We start from the raw sequence: 25568 nt of genomic DNA on the forward strand, positions 1-25568 counted from the left end.
TTCACATAAAAACAGAATTTTAATTCTTAAGATCAGTGTGCATTGTTTCACACCTTACAACACACGGTTGTTAATTCTCAGTCCACTTCGTTATGAAGTCTGTTTACATTTCTGGCTTTTTCAAGTTCAACAGGATCCGCAAGATATCCTCTGTTTTTTGGGTTGGTATAATATTCCATTAGCTTGTTCGGTGGGCGTGCTCGTCTTGGAATTGGCCGTCCTTCAAATTTCTCCGGCTTAAGCAAAACACGTAGTCCTAGTCGGTTATAATGTGCGCAAGTGATTTTTCCTCCTTGTTTTTCAATAGCTTCTATTGCAGTTTTTGAAGCTTGGCTAACTTCTATATCAACGTTTGCCTGAAACCAGGTCTTCCCCTACAAAAAAAAAAGAACAGCAAATGCAAAAATTAATAACTCAGATAGTTAGTCCTTTACAAACCTCAGAGTGCGCAAAAACCTATGTCCGATCGTCCAGGACAGGTGGAAAATAATTTAGTTCCGACATGTAAACCTTTGGCATGACTTGTCCGTCGGACAAGTGAATTTTTAATTAGAAAAATACTTAAACAGTTGAAAATTGACCTCAAATTACTGTAAAATTACTTCTGTTAAGACGGAACTCATTGCCTGGCTCAAAATTTGTATAGGTAATAGCATGATTTGTAGTGATATTTGGCATAAATACCACGAGTGATATTTCGAAATTGTTATACGTAATTTCACGAGCCGTTAGGCTCGTACAAATTATCACGTACAAATCATGCAATTATTTGTTTATACTACTACCCACAAAAGGTTTGTAATTTTCACATGTAGGTATTTCAAATTAAGCTGAAATACCACTGCTCTAAGCCAATCAAATTGCAGTAATTTTTCATGTAGTAGTATAAGAGTTGATATAATGGTGGAATCACAAAAAGTCCAAAAATTACAGTCTTCATTGTTAGTTTTTCTTTCAAAGCAACCGAGAAAAGAAAAAATCTGGGATGCTAGCAAAGAGTAAAGTGAATCAAGAGAAGATCATTAAATGCCCGAGTTTCGAGCAAAACTTTTGGACAAGAACTCTTGGGTTTCGGACAACCAAATTTAGTGCTTGTCCGAAGGAAAAGTGGATAAGAAAATTTTTCTCTTACTCTGTTACCGTTCCTTGTCTACCCAGCTGCTTATATGACTTAAAAAGGTCCCAGGAACATGTTTCAAAGGGAGCTTAAGCAAAGAAGGTTTTGAGAAACGGACGCCAACCGGAAGTAAGGCATTTTCCCTTTTATTATGCCTTGACGCTACTAAATTTTTATCGTCAAGTGTCTACTCTTACAGCGACAAATTGCCCGAAAAATGTGGGCAAAACCACTACACAAGAATGCAAAAAGTCCACTTCCCGCATAAACTACATACTAGAGATAAGGCAAACCTATTGGCATCAACGACTTGTTCTAGCTCACGCTTACCGTTAGGCAGAACTGGTCGGCCAGACCAGTTCAGTAGCCTCTGGTACAGTCGTAAAGAGAATTTCATTAATGTTTAATCAGGGATGTCTGGCCAGATGAGTCAACTCATAAATAGTACGCATAGAGTGCTGGATTAAATGGAAGACTCTCCAGAAAGGCCCATTTCATTTTTTCAAATTGATTGGTCTAGCCAGCCAGTTTTGACATTTGGTAAGCACCTTAAGTGATTGATGTGAGTAATTTAACAGCAATTAATCGCAAGCGGTAATAGAATGAACGAGAAATTCACATACTCAGTGCAATCAGTGTACAGTGAAGAATTTCATGTTCCTTCTACTTCAAGGAAAAGTGTTTACTTGTAAGTGAATATCTCTAACATTTTGAATATTTAAATCTAGTGCCCTGCATTGAAATTTTTAATCTTTATTGCTTCAACAAACGGTAAAAAGCCGAACAATAGAGAAACAACAACAGCAATAAAAAATGGATAAACAATACTGTTTAAAAATCTTAAATGTGCACAGGGTCAAAATTCGGTCATCAATACATTGGCCAAAGCAACCCACTCCACTCAGCTAGTGGAGCGCTTAAAGGCTAAAAATTTACAAAAAATAATACCGGTACACTTTGAGGCTTACGTCAAAACCCTGAACCTTCACATGACCTAATCCTAATGCTAGTGAGCAAAATCTATTGTTCTTGCTCATCAATGTTAGGTTTGGCTAATATCATGTAGGGAGGATTAAAATCACGACCTCCCACTCAGCAGACCGGCACTCTTCCAAATTATGGGCTCAGCAGGTGGCAGTACAAGAAAAATAAGGATGACTTACCGTTCCAAGTAACTTGACCCCATCCTTTATTCTTCCACCCACTGCCCCTGATCTCCAAAGGTGATACATTGTAATAGGTTCTTTAGGATTAAGACGCCCACTGTCGATGAAGAACTGAAGCCGGTTCAAATTTAAAGGTGAAAAGAACTTTTGTTTCCTACAGGTCAAAAGACAAGTTAAAAGGTTGTAAGAAACTTTTGAAGTCTGCATGACACTTGTTGGTGAAATAGTTACAATGTAGCTGATTTTGCTATCTTATACTAACTAAAAAATCATAAAAAAAATAAGCCCAACAGACCAGCTGGCAAAGGCTAGGTTGTGATTTTTGCTGGTTGCTGCCTAACAGTCCCGTTTGTTATTTTTTATGGTGCATTCCTTTGGGATTATCCAGATCAGGGTTTATGAACCATGATCACTCAAATCATGGTGTGTCAAAGGCACCAATAAACCCTTGTTGAGATTGAATTTATATACATACTCTGTGATTAAAGCAAGGGTTTAATTGTAAGTGAGCAAAAGTGACGCAAGCTCTGTGACTTGAATCCTAAACCCAAACCTAACACCTTAAGTTGCATCCACACCTACATTGATCAGTTCTGACAAAAAACACCTGATCACAGGTTACTGCAACAGCTACCCTGCGAGCAAGCTCTCCCAGGGTGCTTTGGTGGCGGGGCAAAAAAGGAAACCCTTCTCCACCCCAGAACTCCCCAGGAGCTCCAGGAGAGCCTGCTCACAGGATATGCACCAGCAAATTAAAGCCACCATGATCCAAAAGATCTTGATTCAATCCTGATCCAGGTTATCCCAAAGGAACACACCCTCAGACTTAGTGAAAAAGGCTGCTAAAGACAGCATATTACATATTTTTGCCTTATCAATTCTTTTTTGTAAAAATAGTTTTGTCATAATCTGGAATAGTCACTTTTGAACACTTTTGGCATATCAAACATCAAGTTGATGTAAAAATGCAAAATTTCACAATGTTTATCCCCACCAATCAAGTTTTAGTTTTGATTGGCCTTTTTAATAAATTAGATCTCATATTGGAGCTTGCTCTTGAGTGTTCCAGGCCTTTTGGGGAAGCTTTAAAATAAATAAATAAGCAATGGGATTTCAACTTTACTTACGTATTCTTGAACCCATGCTTGGGTACTGCAAGATAGAATGGGGTGTTTCCACCTTCAAACCCAAGCCTGGGTTTGGTGTTCCTCTGACCTTGTCCTTTGTGGCCACGTCCACTTGTTTTGCCCCTTCCTGATCCCGGACCACGCCCTTTCCGTTGTTTCTATCAAACATAAGTATATCTGCTGCTAAGTTAAACATAATGATGCCAACAATTCTACAGTAATTTGTGGGATATAAATGGCAACTTTAAGATCCAATGACGCAGATAACAATGAGAATGTCAAAAAAACAGTAGGTTTTATAAGCAAAACAACAACTTTGCTTGTGCATCACACTTGACATTTCTTTGCCTGTTTTTGCATGACTACGACATGAAATTGCCAAATTTCACGTTTTATGGAGGACTTAAACAAGCAAAGATGAAGTTTTAGTTCTCTTTCTGAACTTGGATATGGTCCCTAGGCAGGGCTCAGAATAACAGCCGGTCAATGGACAATGTCCGGTCACAATGGTGTCTTGACCGGCCAAAAGTTCCACTTGCCGATCATGTTGACCGGTCACACAGACTCCTATTCTTGAACAAACAGCCAAAAAGTCACATGTAAATCTTAGATTTTGTCTCTTTGTAAAAATACAATCATGTTCATTAATAGAAAATTACACAAGGATTAGTTCACTTTTTTCCCATTGTTTCCCGGGTTGTTTTGACCAGTCTGAAAACGAGACTTGACTGAGCAAAAATTTCGTTGGTCAGTCATCATGCCAGCCACTGTCCAAAAATTATTTTAAGCCATGCTAGGAATTCTACTCCAGGAGGGTTCGCCTAAAATTGACAAAGTAAGTGGGTAGGAATAATTGAAATACATACTGAAAGAATGCAAATTCACTTTTTAAGCAACGTTCTCATTGCCGTTGCGCCATTGGATCTTAAAGTCCCTAATAACCTTATCTCTGCAACTCATTTGAGGGTCAAATTCTTGTGAACTTCTGTGCCCTTTTTGTCTAGCTTGGTACCAGACTCTGATGTGAGGAAAAAATGGCAAAAAATGGAGTGAAATGGCATAAAAAAATGGTGAGTGAAGCAAGCCGAGTGCGTGGAGCCTGGTACCAGGCAACTATTCGTCCCACATGCTGGAACAAAAAAGAATGCTTGGGAGTGTAATTTTCCACAGTCAGTTATAGAGACCTTTAGTAAATGTAGTTCTTACATGTACCTTTGATCCTGTGGATTAAAATAATCACATGGCATGAACATTCAAAAATGAAACCTCCTTGTAAGTGCTCTGTGCTCTGGTATGATGCTACAGTCAAACCTCCTAAATATATGGACACCTCAGGGAAAGAGCCAGGTGTCCACATTACAGGGGTATCTGTTGCAGTCCAATGTCCTGAACACAGACACCAAAGGGACAGAGCCAAGTGGCCACATTACAGACAGAGGTGTCTGTATTACAGTCAAACCACCTTAATACAGACACCAAAGGGACAGAACCAAGTGTCCACATTACAAAAGTGTTTGTATTGCAGTCAAACCTCCATAATACAGACACCAAAAGGACAGAGCCAGGTGGCCACATTACAGACAGAGGTGTCTGTATTACAGTCAAACCACTTCAATACGGACACCAAAGGGACAGAAGCAAGTGTCCACATTACTAAAGTGTTTGTATTGCAGTCAAACCTCCATAATACAGACACCAGAGGGACAGAGCCAAGTGGCCACATTACAGACAGAGGTGTCTGTATTACAGTCAAACCACTTCAATACGGACACCAAAGGGACAGAACCAAGTGTCCACATTACAAAGGTGTTTGTAAAGCAGTCAAACCTCCATAATACAAACACCAAAGGGACAGAGCCTTGTGGCCACATTTCAGACAGAGGTGTCTGTATTACAAGTCAAACCACTTTAATACAGACACCAAAGGGACAGAAGCAAGTGTCCACATTTCAAAGGTGTTTGTATTGCAGTCAAACCTCCATAATACAAACACCAGAGGGACAGAGCCTAGTGGCCACATTACAGACAGAGGTGTCTGTATAACAGTCAAACCACTTCAATACGGACACCAAAGGGACAGAAGCAAGTGTCCTCATTACAAAGGTGTTTGTATAGCAGTCAAACCTCCATAATACAAACACCAGAGGGACAGAGCCTAGTGGCCACATTACAGACAGAGGTGTCTGTATTACAGTCAAACCACTTCAATACGGACACCAAAGGGACAGAACCAAGTGTCCTCATTACAAAGATGTTTGTATAGCAGTCAAACCTCCATAATACAAACACCAGAGGGACAGAGCCTAGTGGCCACATTACAGACAGAGGTGTCTGTATTACAGTCAAACCACCTTAATACAGACACTAAGGGGACAGAATCAAGTGTCTGCATTACAAAGGTGTTTGTAAAGTAGTCAAACCTCCATAATACAAAGAACAAAGGGACAGAGCCAAGTGGCCACATTACAGACAGAGGTGTCTGTATTAAAGTATGTGGCTCTATTTCACTTGAATTGATGATAAAAGAATATCACAACTTTTATTAAATAAAAGTTAAATTAAATTTTAATGTGGGATAGAAGCAATGAAGTTGAAGTTGAGGTTTAATATTGAACAACAACATCTTATTAATCCAACATATTGATTTAGCCAGAGCTAAAAGCAAAACTCTCTTTACTGCGCTTTTCACAAACATGCGAATTCTGAATTTCAAAAGCCAACTAACGATTGCATTTTTCGCTGCCATCAATCATCTTAACGGACCTCTTAGGAAACAAAACTTTACTTCAACGGGTTCAAAAGGTCATGGATTGTGATTTCTGATTGGTGGATTTCGATCCATTTTGTGAGTTTCTGTGTTTCAAGGTTTGTTGCTTGTGATCGTAATTATGATTGACCGCAGCGAAAAACACAATTGTGAAGGCGGCTTTTGAGCTTTAGAGTTCGCATGTTTGTGAAAAGCGCAGTTATAAATTTATAATTTAACTCAAACAAAAGAAACTTGTAATCCACAAATCAGTTAACTTTATAGCACATTCATGTGACTTTTGAGGGAAAGGCTAACTGATTTCAGAGAAAAATAATTTGCTAGCAGTCCAAGAGTGAAACAAATCTTACTTTGAGTTAATAGCCCTATATGTACACCCCCAAAATAGCAATCATCTTTGATCACAGTCAAGAGCATAATGGCTCTTGATCATAGTAGATTAGGCTTGGAAAACAAATTCTTCCCAAACAAAATGACACAGTCGTCCACCTACTCCACCTTTATTTTATTATAAGGTTAATTGGACAGCACCAAAATTTAATTTTATGCCATAAGGACCAGTTAGAACACAAGATAGTCCTCGGTGGCAGCCAATTTACATGTTGTAATTCGTGATTCGTGTGCGTATGTCAAGATATGAAGCACTCTAACAAGTTTGGAGAACACTCAAGAGGTTAGGGTTGCTCGAGGCAACTCTTACACCTCTTTTGTGCAACAAGGTATATTCTTTGCGTTGACTAGACTGGGTCAGAATTGTTTTACCAATTTCATCCCCAGGGCTTCCTAAAAATGGCGGATGATCGGGCAGGTAGTGTGCGTGACATCTGTTCAAGGTTGCTGTGCCAGTCGATAGCAACTGATGAACTGTTTTTGTGTGGTCATCAACTGATCATCGATTGATCAATACCAATCGATACCAATTAACTAATTTTATCGATTGATATCGATTGATCGATTAGTTTCCGATCATCGATTTGCATCGATTGAATACGGCGGGTTATTATTATTTGGTAGTATGGCACGATCACTTAGTTTCTGCTTGCAAAATACATAAATCGTAGAGCTCTCTTCGGAAGAAATAAGACCTTTTTTTTTAAAGTATTTTCTATGTCTGACTCCACACTATCGTTCATAGGATAAAACAGGCAACCTAAGTGCCCATGAATTATATTATAGCGCTTCAATTTAGTGGTACGCGTATTCAATTCTGGCCTACCATTTTGAATATTAAACAAAAAGAATAAGATAAGCACCTACCGTAATAAAAGCATCCGGTAAATCCCTGATGTTGTTCAAAGCAACTCGAGGAAGCTGCCTCAAAGCGGCGAGATTGTTCTTGATGTGGCAGGACGCCATGTTGGATTTTTGTAACTAGACACTAGTACCCAGGTTTCAGTCTTTCTCCCTTTTTTTTCTAGAACTCAGGCTTTCCCATATGAAAGGGATGAGAATGCCTGGTCAGGAAATTACCCTACAGCAGTGGTTCAAGCTTTATTTGACCCCTGAAAGAAACCATACTGAAACGGACAACCAAATAAGTGACAACAATAACAGTATGACGGCCTTTTTTTATTGTTTGATAGTTGTTATCTCCTTACACTATCCTAAGCGCTACCTGTATTGGTATAGTCTGCGGGGAACAGACGCTTTTTTCGGCTCTTACCCGCAGGCTGGTATTGGTAACGTAAGACCAAAATCTTCAGTTTACATTCCCAAGTGAAATGGTGTTCATTTCCGTTTTTTTTTTAACGGAGTCACCCTCCGAAGATTCAACTTTCTTATAAAATCGTTAAGTTTCAGTGAACATAGTATTCAAAGTATAAAAACACCGCAAGTCACCGCCATTATGATGTAACTTTAACCTCAACAATTTCGTTTTTGTAGGTAATGTCCAAGTGGGGGAGACCGCCCCCCCCCCCACCCCCTTGTTTAAGGGTCTGGATGAGCGCCCTCCCCTCCCCCCTTATTTAAGGGTCTGGATGACCGCCCCCCCCCCCCACCCCCTTATTTAAGGGTCTGGATGAGCGCCCTCCCCTCCCTCTTATCTCAAGGTGTGGATCCGGCACTGCGTCCTGCCATTCAAGCTCATTCAGTAACGACTTAGATCCGACAACGGTGACAAATAAAAACGCGGCAAAAAATATACTTCACATCCAAGAGACTATAAAGGGGACAGAGAGGGTATCCCCCATATACACCCTATTCCATAGGTAATTCGTCTCGAGTTATTTTTAACACCACAGATCTCAAGGGGGATTAGACAACAGCCAATCACATAGCGCGAATGTGTTCCGCGTGGATGACCCACGCTGAGAGCCACGCGTCCTTCACGAAATGACGCAGAACAAAATGGGGGAAGACGCGGAGAGCGATTTTGCTATTCCTTTTGTCGACGAAAACGACTACAGCGAGATTTCTGCGAAAGCTGTGTCAGCGAAACCGAAATTAAAAAAGAATCGCTCTTCCTCTCTTGTACTGAGCTAACGGTAGAGCAGGGAAATCCTTAACACACTGAATATTCTCTCAGGATCATTTATAATTTACAGTTTGAAGAGAGCAATTTCTGGTTTCATGTTTATTTTTTTCAGTCTTTATAGCGATTCCTACCCACTTACTTTGTCAATTGTAGGCGAACCCTCCTAAAGCTGAATTTCAAGGGACCATATTTAAGCTCAGAAAGAGAAATAAAATTTCGTCGTTGCTTATTTACGTCCTCCATAAAACGCGAAATTAGGCATTTTCACGTCGTAGTCGTGCAAAAACGGGAAAGAAATGAACAAAAAAGTGTGTTGCACGTGCGAAGTTGTTGTTTTGCTAATTAAACCTATTGTTTTTTTGACGTTCTAGTTGTCGTCCGCGTCGTTGGATCTTAAACTCCCTAAATTGTACAAACGACCGGTTTCAATAGACCGGCGAAATTTCTCATTTTATTAAAGCACTGAGGTTACGACAACTTCGTGTTAAACTGATTTCACGGGTTGTCAAAGAGTCCAGCGATTCCTTTTTCCCAGGTGAGCGCCGACTCATTTCGCTTCAATATTCAAGAATGCTCTCGATCTTTTTACGCTTTCATTGCCTCTCGGTCGACATGTTTTGCACGGCGTTTGGTCATGCGAAACCTCCACGAAACATCCACGTCTCGCGCGAGGTAACTTTATCCCGATTCTAAAAATAACTCGAGACGAATTACCTATGGAATAGGGTGTGTATGGGGCATGCCCTCTCTGTCCCCTTTATAGTCTCTTGTTCACATCCTATAAACCTTTTTCGCGATAACACCAGGTCGCCAGTTACTAGTTGAAAAAAGGAAACCACCTCCGAGTTGAAAATTCAGAATTTAGTAGAAAGGTTAGCTTCACGTTACGGCAAACGGCAAACGAGAATTTATACCACGCGACCAAGTTTCCCCTTTACTTGTCGTTTACTGTTCATTATTTCTACGCATAAATTAGAAGTTTAATGCATTTTTTTTTTATCCATGGGAATTGTTTTGAACCGTTTTTATCTGCTCATTTTTTATTTTGAGAAATTGTCAACTTGAATTTGCCATTTGCCCCAAACGTGAAGCTTAAACCGACTCTTTATTGCCTCGCTGCGGTACCCGTCCTCAAGTAAACTTAAAATTTGGTCATTTCACCTCGGAGTCAGTGCGGGCTGGGAAGCCACGTTGCAATTATCTACATAGCCAATATAACTTAAAAGAAAGCAGCATGGTACGGTATTTTCCTACGCAATCTTTCTTTGTGTGGGCAGGGATGCGAAGGAGGCTGTAGGCGAATCTTTGCTTATAGTCCTTACATTTCTTGCCACATTCACATACAGTTTTCATTCTATGATCAAACTATTTAGACAAAATCTCTGAATATTGGTAGAGCTTCTGAAATATTGGTAGAGCTTCTGAATCTTATTAGTTATGTCTGAAAATTTGAGTCCAAAATAATGAACAGTTTTGGAGGAATTCCCTGTCCGAAGAAATTTTAATTACGTTATACTTTATTTCATTTTTATTTTATTAGCTTCGGCGAGGAAGAAAAAAAACATATCACGTAATTAAACTAACTAAGGGGGTAGGCAGGAGCACTGCAACAGCTGAGGTCAATTAGGACGGGCCCGAGTAGAATACTGAAGAGTGTAAAATGTTAAGTGTGACAAAATACAAGAAAGTAGACTAACTATATACGACAAACGATCGGACGAGATAGCGGGGCTCCTACGTCAGCAAAGATTTGCTTGTAAGGAAGAAGAGACAGTTTCACGGAACATCATCAGTAAGCACTGAGTCCCTTTTAAGTTAAGCTTCTTTATTGCCGTCCTGCTTTCGTTTTTTAAGAAAAGGCCATTTTTGAGTTCCAAAAAATATCACTTTCAAAACAAGGCAACGTGCAAAACCTTTCTTCTGGTCTGAAAATGAGAGAATAAGAAAATCATTTTCACACAAATGCTTCGCACTTTACCTCGATTTGAAACAGAGCCTTGGGTAACTCGGAAATTGCCTGATACTGAGGGCGTTTCTTGGTGCTATGGAAACCATTGCTGGTAAGCTATTGTGCTATAATGGTGGTACTATTTCTTGTGGTTCTTTTCATTACTATGTTTTACGTCACTTGGTGATACACCACCCGACCGCAAACGCTTCAAGCAATCATCCAAATTATCTTTAATTTCAGCATGCGTAAATGCATACTTTTATTTTCTTGCCTTTAGCATATGATGATTACTAAAAACAATAAAAGATCCCAGCGGGCCAATGCGACCGCTATAGGCGTATGTCACAAATAAATCCACTTCAATTATATTACACTACTTAAAAAACCTTGCACACTGATTGTGGTACACCCCCGTATTTAGTAATTTCCCGAAAAATTAATAATGCATTACTCTAATTGACTTCTTTAAAAGAAAAAATGGTAATGAGGAGTCTTTTACATCGAATTGTCATTTGGATATATCAGCAGACCTAGTCCGAGTTAATTTGATAAGTTCAAGATGCAATTTTTTCCAAATTTCCTTCAGAAATGTTGTTTTTTCTTCTATATAAGCTATCGAAGTGAAACTAAAGAAATTCCTTTAAGCACCACATCGGTAGATGACGCACTCGTTAGCTATGATAACTTTGTACGGCACCAGTTTCGCTATCTTGTTGTAGAGAACAAGACGGAAACTAAGGCTGTTACTTCCGATGACTGTATTTGGGAATGCTTAACATTCAACACATGTTTATCTCTGAATGTGGGCTCTGTACCTCATGATGGCTCAATTTGGTGCGAGTTGTTATTTACGGACATGTTTACCACCTCTCGGTCCTTACTCGAAAATGCCTCATCGCACCATTTGTCGAGATGGGTGAGTATTTTCAAAAGACAGTACTCCAGTACAGACGTGTTTAGCTTCTTACAGCCCACGCACCGTATCCTGCATATAAATTTGCTTTGACTCTTATGTTGTTGTGTTAGAACTAGATTAGTGTACCTGTACCTTACTGCGATTACAGAAGAACCCATTTCGCAGTCGCTCTTTTTTCTAAAAGTTCGAAGAATTCGATGCTGTGGTTCCCTTGCAAAACACATTTTTGCGCCATTATTGTGTAACTGAAACAAATGTAAGTAAGTACTGAACACTTCTTCAACTTCCCTTGCAGGCCTCACCCTGAATATTCTTTTCTTCATTTTATTTTAATTCTGTTATGCTTTTCGATAGATTTGAAACGCGATAATGGGGTTATAGGTGCTAGATTTCTACAAGAGAGAATGTTCTTGATTTCTAGATAACTTTAATGGTGGCATCAAAATTAAGCAACTAACAAAATTCTAAGAAAAACCCTGAAGAAACTCCGGCCTTAGCTGAATACAATCGAAGCTCTTCCTAACGGACAATAATTTAGGCGGACCAAGCACTACTCGGCACACGGTAACCTTGGCAAGATCCTCTTCGCTTACAATTATCATTTCCATTAGCGGGGTATCCAGCTGTGAACACTGTTTGTGCTTCAATCTCGAGGAAACTTCAAATGTATTTAAATTTAATTCCCCGGCTTTCCACTGAGTTGACAAGAAAATATAAGACTCAATACAGACCATTTAGAAAAATTTTCCTGACGTTTCCCCTCTCACGCCAAGTTTGTTATTATAATATATTTTTATGGTTTTAAAAGTCGCCAACTCTTATTTTCAGACTCCTTGCTTGACGGAGTCATGTCAGAACGGAGCTTCCTGTATTGCGCACTACGACGATGACTCTTCCAGCTGTCTCTGCAAGCCACAATTTACTGGGCAACAATGCGAAAGTATGTAACCACTAATGCACTCTATCTGAGTTCAAGTACATAAGAGTTACGATAGTTCTTCAAACATAGTCCAAAAGATCGCTTTTTTGTTGACGGATTCGATGCTTGAAAGCCTTCTATTTCAAAATTAGCGCGAAAGGTGGCAGGAGCCTCAAAACTTTCATCTTTTTATCGCATATTTATGTTTTGTCTTGTATTTCCCTGTATTCCCCTGCCTCCCACAGGTTGGCAGTTGCATGAGTAATCATCCTCGCGCAATAATATAAGAACCAATAATAAATCCCAGAAGACTAAAAAAACTGCACGGATGGGGAGTCTCAGCCTAGGTCAATACAACCGTTGACCATCGGGTCGCCAATCTACCACCGCATAACATACCTCCGCGTGGATTGTATGCGCTCCAGAGAATCCTTAGAAGTAACAGAAAAGCATTGCAATCTCGTCTCGCCAATAAGCAAACTAGGCGATGGGGTCTGCATGGATAGCATAAAAAGCCTCGTTGCCAGGGTTTCACTGGAAAGACCCTGGCAACAGCAAGGAACATAATAGTACGTCATGCACCTCTTGAAAATAAAAACCTAGGTAGATATAGGTATAGCGAACCCTTTTTTGTCCCGTTTCGTGAGACATGCCATGCACGTCTTAAGTATCAAGGCTTCATGCAGATCTGCACTGCTTCTCAGATCAGGGGCACCCAACGTCAATTTTCGGAAAATATCTGTTCGGAAGCCGATTTGAGATCTATAATTTTCGGAACATTTGTTGTAAAATTTCAATAGAGATAGCTCTAGTATTTTCGAACATCTAAAAAATGGTGTAATTGCCCATTTTTAAAAGATTTTTACCCTAAAAAGGTCAACTAGAATTTTCGGGAGCCTTTTTTCGGGCTGAAATTTTCAAAAAGGTAAGGTAACCGTGGCGTCGTTAGATCTTTAAGTCTCTATTAAATTGACGTGCAAATTTACCTAGTTATTCAACGCATTACATTTTCTTTAGACTGTTTTCCTACTCATAGGCCTTGTCAGTAACTGACTGATCACATTTTGGATGGCTCCTTCTAAAATGTTCTACAACTGGAATAGGATTTCATGGAGCCGAAACCAATTGTGAAATTGCGCACATTTTAGGCATCCTACTGATGAACAGTTACGGCATAAAGACTATTTCGAGAAACAACAACTTGCCTTTGAAACGAATGAGACGAGTGGGAGAGATTCCAAAAAATACATAAATAGACCGTAATTCTCCCTAGTTTATTGAAAATATTACTCAAAGACTAGACTACGAGTAGCCTCGATTTTTCCTCAGGGATCACGGTAGAGCGAGCGAAACGCTAGCACGCGAGAAAGGCGTGGGGTGATTTTCACGCTCGCTCTACTATCCCTGAGGAAAAATGGGGACTACTCTTAGTCTACTCACAGAGTTTTGCTGCTTATTGAATCTACAGTACCTCTCTGCAACTATGAAGATGGATGGCGGGCATTTAGCAGTCACTGTTACAAGTTTTTCCAGCAGCAAAGAACCTGGGCAAAGGCCAAAACACATTGCGAAGCTCTGGATTCCCACCTTGTAACCATTCACTCAAAAGATGAAAATGAATTTGTACTGTCACTTATCCCTGCATCAGGTGGAGGTGACATATGGATGGGGGCTAACGATTTGGCAACAGACGGTACTTGGGTCTGGGTTGACGGAGAGGAGTGGGGACAGTATACTAACTGGGGTCCTGATGAACCTAATGGTGGTATCAAGGAGCAATGTTTAGAGATGTTCCACAATACTGGCACGTGGAATGATCTAGATTCTAATAAATTGAAGTTTAGTATGTGTAAAATGCGCGCTTTGGCTGGGTAGGCCAAGTTATGCAGTTATGCAGCACGATTTTATATACGTTGACTGGTACACATCAAAGGCTTGCCGTAGTTGATAGTTTCACAGTCAGGGCAGGAGACGCTGCCCTGTCACGAGTCTATCAGTTTAAGTATCTTGGCGTTATGCTGGATCCATACCTCTCGGGGAATGACCACATAGACTAAATCGGGCGCAAAATATCAGCAAAGCTCGGCATGCTTTGTAAAGTGCGCAACGTCATTCCGCGTGGGTCGTGTTTAACACTTTATAACGCCATGATACTTCCAGTATTCGACTATTGTGATGTCGTATGGGACTCCTGCAGTAAGGCTGACCGAGAGTACTTGGAGAACCTGCAGGGACGTGCCGCCAGTATTATTGAAGGCTACACAGTCTCACAATCGCAGATATCTTACACTTTCGGTTGGCCTACGGTCCAGTCCCGGTGGGACTATCTAAAGTGCATGCTAGTGTTTAAGAGCCTTCATGGCCTGGCTTCAGCATATTTACTTAATGAATTTAGCCACGCGCGCGATTTCCATTCATGTAACACGCACCATAGAGATTTCCTCCGTCTGCCGCTAGCTCGAACAACTAAGTACCAGGGCTCCTTCAGGTTCAGCGGAGCCAAGATGGACACGCTTCCTCTGAACCTGAGGAGCGAGCATGATTTAAATAAGTTCCGGGGTTTGGCCTAAAAAGGCACTTAAGATCCATGCCAAACTGAGCCTCCAATACTTTCGCTATACTTAGTTGTTCCATTTTCTTTAATCTGTTATTGTTTTTTGTGTTGTTTTTTCTTTTTATCAGGGCCCCATTCAAACCAGCCTCGCTGAACTGGGCACCCTTGACTAAATATTGTTCAAAATAAAATAAGTAAATAAAATAAATAAATAAACTAAATGAGGTAAAATCAAAACTCCGATCAGTCCGTCGTATGGTGTTTCGCAGGGTTCCCTTCTAGGCCCACGTCTGTTTTCGATTTATGTAAACGATTTTGCTGACAGTGTTTCAACTGGAGAGCTACATCTTTATGTAGATGACACTGATTGCTTTTTGGACGGGCGATAGAATCGGTGAAATATCCATATTCAAACTACCCCACTAAATAGCCATGCAAGGCAGAGAAGAGGCAGACGTGACTGAAATATAAGCCTAAGTGATGGGGCAAATTTTTTCATTTTGCTTTCGTTTTCTCACACTTACTTGTTATCGTGTATTCTTTTTCTTTTCGCTCTCCGGTATTTTGTCAATTAGGCTCCTTCGTTACGTTCTGTATGTAAATTTGGTTATAGTTTGTTACCTCGCCCCTTTTTTTTACCAGAGTTTACGTGTCTATCAGAGTGTAACAATGTTCACGGTAGTAGACTTTTTTCTCGGTTTCCCTAACCACCAACCCTTGTTTTCCTCAGCATTTGGTAAGCGGCTTCGTTTTCATCGTTTTCTTTAATTTCGTTTTGCAGTGGCCCTTAGGTAGTTTGTCTGTATTGTGACTATTATTTTTTCGCTATTTGTAGGAATTTACTTTTTTATGGTACATTAATAGTAAAACATTTGCTGAGACATCGTGATCGTGTTGTGTTTCCTCGAATTGGCCCTTGCCTGTTCACTAAGCCCTATGATAATTTTTTTTAGGCATGACCTGTCTACCTTCACAGGTTCTTTGCTTTTAAGCGAATTCGAATGTCCACGCACTAGTTTAATAATAATAAAAAAAAACAACAACAACACATTTTTATTTTTATAAAAAAAGAATTGGAAAAAAATTGTTGCCCTCGACCCTCGACAAGGAACCCACGACCCTCGACCCTCGACAAAAAGATAGACTCACCAAATCTTTTTGTCGAGGGTCGAGGGTTCTATGTCGAGGGTCGAATTGAATAATCATTTACTAAAACATATTGAAAATAAATTACGTGGCGACAGGTTGTCAGTGAAATGGCTGAGGCAAGGTGTCGAAAGGATAGTCCCTGGTCTTGGTTTGTTTGTTTCGCTGCGTTTGTAATTATGACGCTCAACAATGGAAGCTACTATAGCTTTGGACTGTTCTTGCCTTCTCTGCTGAGACATTTCAGGCAGCGCATTGCGATAACTGGTAAATCTTTTGTTGAGCTCTATATACATAACTTAACCGACAACAGTTCGTTTAGTAAGTAGGCCTAGGGATATGTAATCTGGGAAAACGGAAGAATCTCAGTACGAGCATAAAACAGCACATTCCTCGTATCAATCCAAACAATCATTTCGACTGCACAAAACCTAAAAAAGACTCGAATAATTTCCAAAATGTTTCACCGGTGTGAAAAATCATCGTTGCGTGTTAAAACAGGCAAAACAATGTCGAATTTAAAATGATCAAAATGCTTATCTCGGCATGCGGCGGCTCAAGAGGAAAAGAAAAGAAACAGTATACATCAATTAGTTTAAGTTCAACTTCAAATTTATTTATATATTTGCTGTGACTTATACCGGAAAGCCGAAAGGGTCTCAAGAACGATTACGTAACGAATTTATAGTTCTCTGAGGTTTGAGGCTTGCGTGACGACACAAAGAAGGGCTGTGTAGCCGGACCCGGGAGCCGGTAGTCTGCTACACCGTAGACTGCTTGCAGTCCCCCTTTTCTCTTAAAATCCGTCTAGTTCTTGATCTCATCCAGTGCGATTGCAAACAACGATGTTATTATATAGGGATCGAGACGAGACGAGAGAATATATATTTTTTCTTCTCGATCGGGCTTACCATCGGGCTTACTTGTATGCCCTCGTTTCTCGCGGATCGCGTGATTAGGTTTTGCGTGCAGGTCTGATGCAAAGAAAAACAAGAATCGCCGAAAGGCGATTTTTAACTGGGCTGCCAAGGGGCTATTTTTTCTGAGGGGAGGGGGCGGCTATACACACTCAGGCTACTATAAAACCTTTTCGCCGACCATTGCGTGAGATAGAATCTCATGTGAGACTGAAACATTAACTCATTCAGAACATGCATTGTACCCTTGAAAGACTTTCGGTAACAAAAAAAATGAGTACCATTTTTAAGTGGGGGCTGTATAATAACTTTTGAATTCCGCCATTATGAATAAAAATAAACAAGTTAGTCATTAATTCTAAGCAGGAAACGATTTGCATTATTTTCAAGCACCCCTCCCCGAATCCCTCTTTCTCCCAAGCGTGACAGTATAACGTGACTAATTTGACGTAACTGGAAATTCCCAAAATAATTGTCGTTCTACGAGCAGAAAATGCGACAAGGTCAGCTTCTCGCCACTGGGCTAATTTACACTAGACAGAAGTATTGTATTGGATGAAACCCAGAAGTTTAATAAAAGAGACAGCCAACTGCCCATTGATCCCGATCCAGGGACCTAACTGACTGCACTAAGACTTTAAATAGACGATCCTAATTTGCGGTCTACAGCTACATGAAAACGTACTATTTTTTCCACAAGATAAAAAATATTCAGTTTTAAGATTTTCCTCTTGGTATCTTTCTCTAACTTAAAGGAATAACATCCTTTGCATTTTGTGACCTAAAAAACTTTTAAATGATTTCTCGCTCGCATGTTGCTTTCATAAGCACCCACTTTAAACAATGTAAATAGATGAAAATTTTTTTACCTGATACCGATATGAGTTAAAAATTCGTTCGAGTTCGCTGTTTGTCTCACGACACCCATGACTAACTTTTCTTCATGGCAGATAACTATGCCGCTTTATAACTCCTCCGAAGTTTTTGTGCCAGCTAAACAATATGGAAACACTATTCACAGTCCTTGGATATTAAAAAGACTGAATGAACGTAACGCACAATGTGCCCTTGTTTACCTCTGATCACATCTCCAAGCGAACTCTCTCTTTTTAAGCGATTCATTTCAATGCACAATAATTGACCCTTATAGTAATTAAACCCTATGGTTCATTCATATTAAAACTGTTTTTGCCCCTCACATTTACTGTGTTCGTTAGTATTCAAAACACCTTTAGGAAAATAAAGGTCGTGTAAGTCATGTGTATTATGTTTCGAGATAAATGGATTATACTCTTTTTTAAGTTCCCATTTTGCGGTGACTTCAGTTTACATCTTCATAAAATGGTACAAGAAACATCAAGAAACCTTACGCAAGCTGAAAATTTACAAAGGCATGTTTTTTTGAAACTTGCTAATGCTGACATCAATACATCTGATATATCGTGCTTGCTGAATGGGCGAAAACACATCGGACCCGAGGAGACGCAAAAGCAATACCTTTTTTTTGGGGGGGGGGGGGGGCGGGGGAACATACCTATATGGCTTATATAAGGGGGTACCCTCGGCCGTTAATCTGTCTTCATTAGTGAAGGAGTTGATAAAGGGGTGAATGAGTTGGCATTGATAAACCTGCCAATTTACTGCACCTGCTTACACCACACGAAAAAACATACTTTTCGTCACCTTCCAAGCTATATGCTTAGCTACATAATTAGTTCCTGAAGTATGGCCTAAAATTCTTTCCGGAATTTCCCGAAAAAAACTCTAAAATTGCTTTAGAAACGTCTTAAATTCTCCAAAAACTCTCTAAAATCCCCGAAAATTCTCAAAAAATTTCAAGGTCCTCTTTTGGTGAATAACCGCTGATAAGTTATAGTGAAGATGATTCTGATGAAAAGAAACCGCTAATTTGTTGTGTTTACTGGACAGTACGCTAGACACTGCTCTACATGTGAGCGGACTGAGCCCTCTCTTGGTCGGTAGGAATACAAAATTCCGGAATTATGTAGCTAAGCCTAATCCAAGTCAAAGAACCGAGTCCGCAATGTGTCACCTCTGTTGCACAAATCTAATTTTCATAACTTCACATGAGCCTTGTTTCCGCTCAAAGTATAATGTCCTAAAAACAGTGTGCCCCAATTCAGTAAAAGAGTGGACGAAGAAGAGTTGGAGGCTTGACATGGTGATACAGCTGTACCTGGCGATAGTGACTGATTGGGACTATTTGTAGCACCGTGGTTGCAATTTTTTCCCCAAACTTTACCTCCTCGGGGAGGTTTTTGTTTGACCATTTCCAATTTTTCCAAGCCTAAAGCGACGTTCGTTCTCAGTTAAGACTTGATACCCGGCAGTCATGAAAATGTTACTATGTCACTATGAAAGAATTTTATCTTCGTTTAGAATTTGTAAGTGATAAGGACAACTGAAGTGTCCGTGGCTTCGCAGCCGAACACACAATAAACTGAATACTCGTCACATAGTGAAACACTTGTAACGTTACGCCCTCTTCCCAATGTTGATTCACGGTTTAATAATAATAATAATAATAATAATAATAATAATAATAATAATAATAATAATAATAATAATAATGATGATGATGATGATTTGGAGGTAGCACATCCACAAAGTGGTTCTTCGTCTACCCGATTCCTGATCGAATTGGAATTTGGAAATGTTGGTTTTTGAGGAGAGGGGAAAACCGGAGTACCTGGAGAAAAACCTCTCGGAGCAAAGGAGAGAACCAACAACAAACTCAATCCACATATGGCGTCGACGCCGGGATTTGAACCCGGACCACATTGGTGGGAGGCGAGCGCTCTCACCACTGCGCCATCCCTTGCTCCCATTGGTAGTCTTTGAGAGTAAAAAGTTGGTTGAGAAGGTGTTACATGAAAAATCCTCAGTTTCAATCGCGTAAAAAAACTGACGATTATATATATTTCGACGTATTGTATAGCTTTGCTTGCATGGGCACCGCCAGGAACTGAATCACCACGAGTTTTACACTGAAATATTTAGTGAGGAGCCTGTCTGACCGTCGAGCACGTTTTGAACAAGCTAAATGCCGAAAAGCAACCTTCTCTTTAGCGTCTGGATGTATAGTTTCTGCGATTAGATTTTTCAAATGTTTTCAAAAATAATACATTGCACTGTAGAGAATCGCAGTCTCGACACGGCGTTATTGTGCCTTGATTTACGGGTAAGAGTTCCTCTAATTTTGCAAAATGTCTTAGAATCCACCAGAAAGAATTCTTTCTTCGTCTGGAATAGTTTTAGTGATTTAAAAAAGATGAGTATCTTTTTAGATTTTCTTTAGATTGAGCACAATAAAGTACGGTGGAGCCTCGATATAATGAAGTGACAAGGCCTGGGAAAATTTTTTCGCTATAACAAGCGAACTTCGTTATATAGAGAGGTTCGTTATATCGAGGTTCCACTTTATTAGCCGGTTTAAAGTCTACCCTTTATTGTGGTTTAACATAGTTGAAATAATCATGTCAGGGCACTGATTTTACTTCTATTCTGAAATTTCAGCTTGGATTGGTTCGCTCTACATTGCACACTCCTATATTTTTGGATCCTTGGCAACTCGCCTGATTAAACGTTTCGGATTTAGAATCACAGCCATAACTGGGTGTCTAATAATCTCCATCGGCTTTTGCGCAAGCTCGTTTACAGACAATTTCTGGCTTTTCTTTTTTATGTTCTCGGTAATTGGAGGATTGGGTTCAGCAATTTCCTACCACTGCAGTGTTTTAGTTGTTCTGAATCACTTTGAGAAGTGGCTTTCTCTTGCGGTTGGAATAACAGCCTCGTCATCAAGTGTTGGCATGTTCATCGTGACACAAATCACCAAGGTTCTTCTTTCAAATTATGAATTTAAAAATGCCCTTAGAGGATGGGCAATATTGTTTTTCTTGGCAACCCCACTGGCGTGCTCTTACGACTCTAGATCGAATGCTACCGTAGGTACTATCGAAAGAAACGAAGAAGAATCTGAGCAGAATGTTGAGGACATTCCTCCACCAAGCGTTTTGCGTAATGGACGTTTTATCATTTATCTTGTCTCCGTTACCTTGGTGTTCTTTGTGGTATATACGCTGTCATTTTTCCTGGTGAGATTTTACAGCAGAACTTACAGAAAACGTGTGAAAAAGGGACCTGCTATCCACTTTATTGTACTTTTGTGTCAGGGCACCGACACCGAGCCCGAATTCTTAGTTGAGTACTTGAAGAAAGTGTGTGTTTGCATTGGCGCCAAGTGAGAACCGTACTTGGGCATCGTTCCCGGGCACCAAGTGTGCACAAAGCCATACACGGACCCTTAGGCATCGTTCACACTTGGTGCCCGGGCACCGTGCCCGAGTACTGTACTTGCCGAGCACTAATGTGAACACCCCCTTTCCTCAAGTATCCTCGCTAGAATTCGGGCACGATGCTGATACCTGAGTACAAGGTCGAGGCCTTGCCCTGGGGCACAGCAGTGGGCACCGGATCCCTGTGTCCACACCAGTTTTGTTAGTTCTGGGGCAGTCCACTACTTTGTCCTCACTGCTAAGCTCATGTTTCAAAAAAGCGTCTGACAGGGTGAAATGGAGCAACTATATATGAACACATTCCACATACAGAGTGGTCAAGATGTGAACACAGCATCATTCAGTTTGTGCCAGTACCCAGGCACTGGTTTTTGGGTACTAAGTGTGGACAGCAACTTAGTGTGTCCCTCTTAAAGAAACGTTACGGTAGTCTTTCAGTGGAGCGTGTTTAAGTTAAAATAACATATTTTGCATTTTTGAAGTGGTCAATGGATAGAGTGCATAGAAGAAATTATTTGTTGGTCTTTTTCTAACTTTTCGTGTTGCCGAAATTTCGCCAATGCGAATTTTTTGCCCTGGCAAATTTCGCCAGTGCGCATTTTCGCTGAGGCGAAATATCAGCAAAACGAAATTACCCTTCTGTGGATGAGTAATTCCGCCGAGATGGCAGCCAAATTTTGTTTGGTTCAACGCAAGTTTGCAGGCGCCTCAACGAAACTTCGTAGAGAACTTTCGTCGAGTACAAAGGACGAAATGCGGCGAATTTCTCCTTGATTTCTTTCGTGCAGTGCTGTATGCTCTATACGTCCAAGTCTACTTCTGATCTGTGTTATTACCCATTTCTGAAATATTTGGATGTTTCCGTTTTTTTTTGTAGGTGAAATTTTGTGAAAGTGAACTTGGCATTTCCACGGAACGAGCCTCCATGTTATACATCTACACGGCGATTGCCTTTTTCTTTAGCAACCACTTGTTCTGCAAACTAAGTGAATTCAAATTCTTCAACATCTTTGATCTTTATCAGTTTTCAACGACATGTCTTGGCATCTGCCTGCTTCTGTTACCCGTGGCAACATCTTACAGAGCTGTGGTGGTGTTTGCTGTTATGTTTGGTCTCATGGATGGTGGACGATACGGTTTAATGCCACTGATAGTGTTAACATGTGTCGGACAGAAGAGAACTAACCAAGCTTGGGGTTATGTCGCATTCTCTGTGGGCCTTTCTAGTGCCGTGGGTCCAGTTTTTATTGGTAAGTTATAGCACTTACGAGCCGTTACTTTCAAGCAAAAACTCACTTTGTACTCAGTGCGCGCCACAAGTGCAAGTAAGCTTTTCTTTCCGGTGAATTTTGTATGCAACAACGGCAGCAACCAATAAGTATTTTTTTTTAGTGCAGTTTTAAACGACTCTTTAACTGTGACAATAGACGGATCGAAACGCACCAATGACATTTCGAGTCTTCATAGCCAATAACATCACGGCTTAACTGACAGACGACTAATAACATTGCGACTTTTAATTGATCAATCAGGTCAGTAAGCAGACATCAACTGACGTAATACAACTCACTTTGACTCTAAAGATGACTACCGCACAGGTTGTCGAAACGTCAGTCACTGTCAACAACAACAGTCTTATTCAGGACTACGCTCACCCGGACGATAATACTCAACCTACTTATGAAATGACTCCTGGGTTCAAACCTTTCACAGTTCAGTTTTTGTATACTAACATCTTTTCACAAGTAGGATTTTCTGTTTAACAGTCTGTTATAGCAATATAGGTTTCAGTCTTTTAAGTTTGGCAGAGTAGAATGGAGTTAAGGCTCTCATAAACAAAAGATTGTTCACACTTGCGACCAATCTCAATTGCAGCTCAGACGCTACAATGTTCCGCTGGACTAAAGCAACGAAGGATCTGAGTTAAGATTGACTTATGACAATTTCAAAACAGATGCAGAGGCTTTTAATAGAATAAATCCTACATGCTGTGTGCCATTTTTGTTGCTTTTCCAAGTCCTCATGACTTATGCAAAGCGCGTCCTCGCTGGTTTGAACATTGACATAAGCATAAGCACTAAAAAACAGTTTTTCAGTGCTAATATTTCCCTCATCTTTGACAGGTTTCATAGCTGACATCAGGCATGCGTATGGACCTGCCTTTTACACAGCTGGAGGAATTATGGTCTTTGGATCATCTATCATATTCCTTAATAGGTTGTTAAAGAAACAGCCGAATGATGATGATGATGATAAGAATAATAATGATAACCATAACCATAACCATAACTATAATGCTAATGCTTATAATGAAAATGATAATGGTAATAATAATAATAATAATAATAATAATAATAATAATAATAATAATAATAATAATAACGGTGATGATGATGATGATGACGATGATAATGGGCGTCATTATTGATAAGGTATGTAGTCTGCAAATGTAGCCTTCTCTCCCAGCTATTAGCGCCAATGACTTTTTTTGCGGAACGTTTGAGAGAATGGGCTAGATAAAAAGCTGGCCCCATCTGTTCAAAAGATGAATAACACTATAGATAAATCATTATCAACTGGATAACACAATTGGTTTCTTTCCTAACAACAATTGTCCGCTGGATAGCGATTTAACCCATGCATAGCAATGTCGAAAGTTTGAACAACCCGGGCTAGTTCCCTCCACGGCTACGTTACTGAAAGTCGGGAGTGGAAGCTCAAGACTGCCTGGCGGGAGAGAGTGATCGTGAAGTTGGCAGTCTCTGAAGGAGTGTTTTTGTGAGTGATTAAGCTTTACATGATGCTCTGTAGATGGTATTACGGTATCAGAGGTTGTCCCAAAAAGGCAATATATTTGCAAGGAGTAACTTGTAAATAAGAATTGTAAGTGTAGTGAACACGTACGTGCTAAGTTGATTAAGGCAACTAAGTGTCTGTATTAAGATCTTTACGGAAGGAAGGTTTCAGTCAAGGTGAAGTAGATCACCTATTTAGCGCCTTATGGTCTGCCTGTTTATGGCGCTGTAGACTCAGATCTCACGGTCATACAAAACGTTCTGGATAGATGCTTTAAAAGGAAATACACATCTAAGAGAATGGACACTCGTGAACTTTTAGAAAAGGCAGATAAGAAGCTTTTCAAGGTACGTTCAGTGGATCAGAAACAAAAGTGCTCATCGCCCGGAGATAAAGACTGATAGATTTAAGAATGTTTTTGTAAATAGGCTTATTTTTAGATATAATCTTTGATCTTTCTATTATTTGTATACAGTATGTCTTACCTAATATTTTTAGACTTCCAACTGCTGATGTAACTTAAGATACGTCTTTTTATCTTAGGAGGAATAAAGATTGATTGATCGATTGATTTATTGATTGGCAAGCTACCAATGTTCAAGAAATAGTTAACTGCGCAGGGAACTGGTCCAGAAAGAGTAAGTTTCAGCTTAACAGTGACAAATGTAGGGAATTACGTAACTATATCTTTCGCTTAGAACAAAGTAGGGCTTTAAATACCCGTGGTTGTAGATGGCAATATCCTTGAAGTTGTAGCACATCGTAAGTTATTTGGAGTCACTATCATTAGCAACCATTCTTTAAATATGTACGTATCCGAAGTGGTACTTGGTAACCTTTCGCAAACGAGTGCAATATGCATGACAGCCTCTCGAGAAATGACGTGTTTTCTGTTTGATAAATTATGCGATTATACCGTGCAGAATTTTGTGGAATATCGAATAGCGACGATGGGACATAAAGAGATCAAGAAAGAAGCGCGTTAAAGTTGAAAATTATCTTAAGGTTGTTGGCTTAGTTTGATCCAGTTTCGTAGCTCGGTTTTAATGTAACACGATCGAGTGCCTATCGTGTCTACAAGTGAGTCAGTCTTGTAGAAAGATGGCAGTTCATTTATCCCTTTTACTTAATTGTGTTTTTAAGCAATCTTTAGCAACAAATGGTTAGCAAAGGGATATTTTATTGTACCAGGAACAATTTTCCAGTGTTTTCAGATGTTTTGCGGCAAATGGCAGCACCTAGGAAACTCTACGGGAATACTTTACTGTAACTGGAAATACCGCTGTGGGATCATCTGACTAATTTCGGATCCACTATGAATGGAACAGCGTAGATCACTAATCCGTTGATCTGGATTCTCATTCTTTGGATTTCAAATCCAATGAATCCTTTTTCAA

The 25568-nt window shown here is 40.0% G+C and overlaps 3 protein-coding genes across 3 annotated transcripts; 2 read left to right on the plus strand and 1 right to left on the minus strand.

The window, feature by feature from the left end:
* Positions 1-7566, minus strand: LOC140951968 (large ribosomal subunit protein uL15-like). The gene is made up of 4 exons (XM_073401353.1): positions 7435-7566; positions 3411-3568; positions 2281-2437; positions 1-374 (listed from the first exon to the last, which is right to left on the minus strand). Exons 1-4 carry the CDS (start codon positions 7531-7533, stop codon positions 78-80), a joined length of 711 nt encoding a protein of 236 aa, XP_073257454.1. The 5' UTR covers positions 7534-7566; the 3' UTR covers positions 1-77.
* Positions 7567-11516: 3950 nt separating this feature from the next.
* Positions 11517-14314, plus strand: LOC140953313 (C-type lectin mosGCTL-7-like). Its single transcript, XM_073402807.1, has 2 exons — positions 11517-11520; positions 13908-14314. Exons 1-2 carry the CDS (start codon positions 11517-11519, stop codon positions 14312-14314), a joined length of 411 nt encoding a protein of 136 aa, XP_073258908.1.
* Positions 14315-16249: 1935 nt separating this feature from the next.
* LOC140953314 (monocarboxylate transporter 12-like) lies at positions 16250-24572 on the plus strand. The gene is made up of 5 exons (XM_073402808.1): positions 16250-16406; positions 20594-21174; positions 22253-22625; positions 23499-23699; positions 24403-24572. The coding sequence occupies exons 1-5, from the start codon at positions 16250-16252 to the stop codon at positions 24570-24572; spliced, it is 1482 nt and encodes a 493-aa protein (XP_073258909.1).
* The last annotated feature ends 996 nt before the right edge of the window (positions 24573-25568 follow it).

The sequence above is a fragment of the Porites lutea genome, chromosome 11 (assembly GCF_958299795.1).
Source record: "Porites lutea chromosome 11, jaPorLute2.1, whole genome shotgun sequence".
Lineage (NCBI taxonomy): Eukaryota > Metazoa > Cnidaria > Anthozoa > Scleractinia > Poritidae > Porites > Porites lutea.

Excerpts from the sequence above, each read along its gene's own strand:
- LOC140951968 (XM_073401353.1), bottom strand. The coding sequence starts at position 7,533 with ATGGCGTCCTGCCACATCAAGAACAATCTCGCCGCTTTGAGGCAGCTT. Across the intron at positions 2,438-3,410 it reads AAGCATGGGTTCAAGAATAC|GAAACAAAAGTTCTTTTCAC; the intron begins GTAAGTAAAGTT and ends TTTGACCTGTAG. Across the intron at positions 375-2,280 it reads GGGTCAAGTTACTTGGAACG|GGGAAGACCTGGTTTCAGGC; the intron begins GTAAGTCATCCT and ends TTTTTTTTGTAG.
- LOC140953314 (XM_073402808.1), top strand. The coding sequence starts at position 16,250 with ATGGCTGAGGCAAGGTGTCGAAAGGATAGTCCCTGGTCTTGGTTTGTT. Across the intron at positions 16,407-20,593 it reads GCAGCGCATTGCGATAACTG|CTTGGATTGGTTCGCTCTAC; the intron begins GTAAATCTTTTG and ends CTGAAATTTCAG. Across the intron at positions 21,175-22,252 it reads ATACGCTGTCATTTTTCCTG|GTGAAATTTTGTGAAAGTGA; the intron begins GTGAGATTTTAC and ends TTTTTTTTGTAG.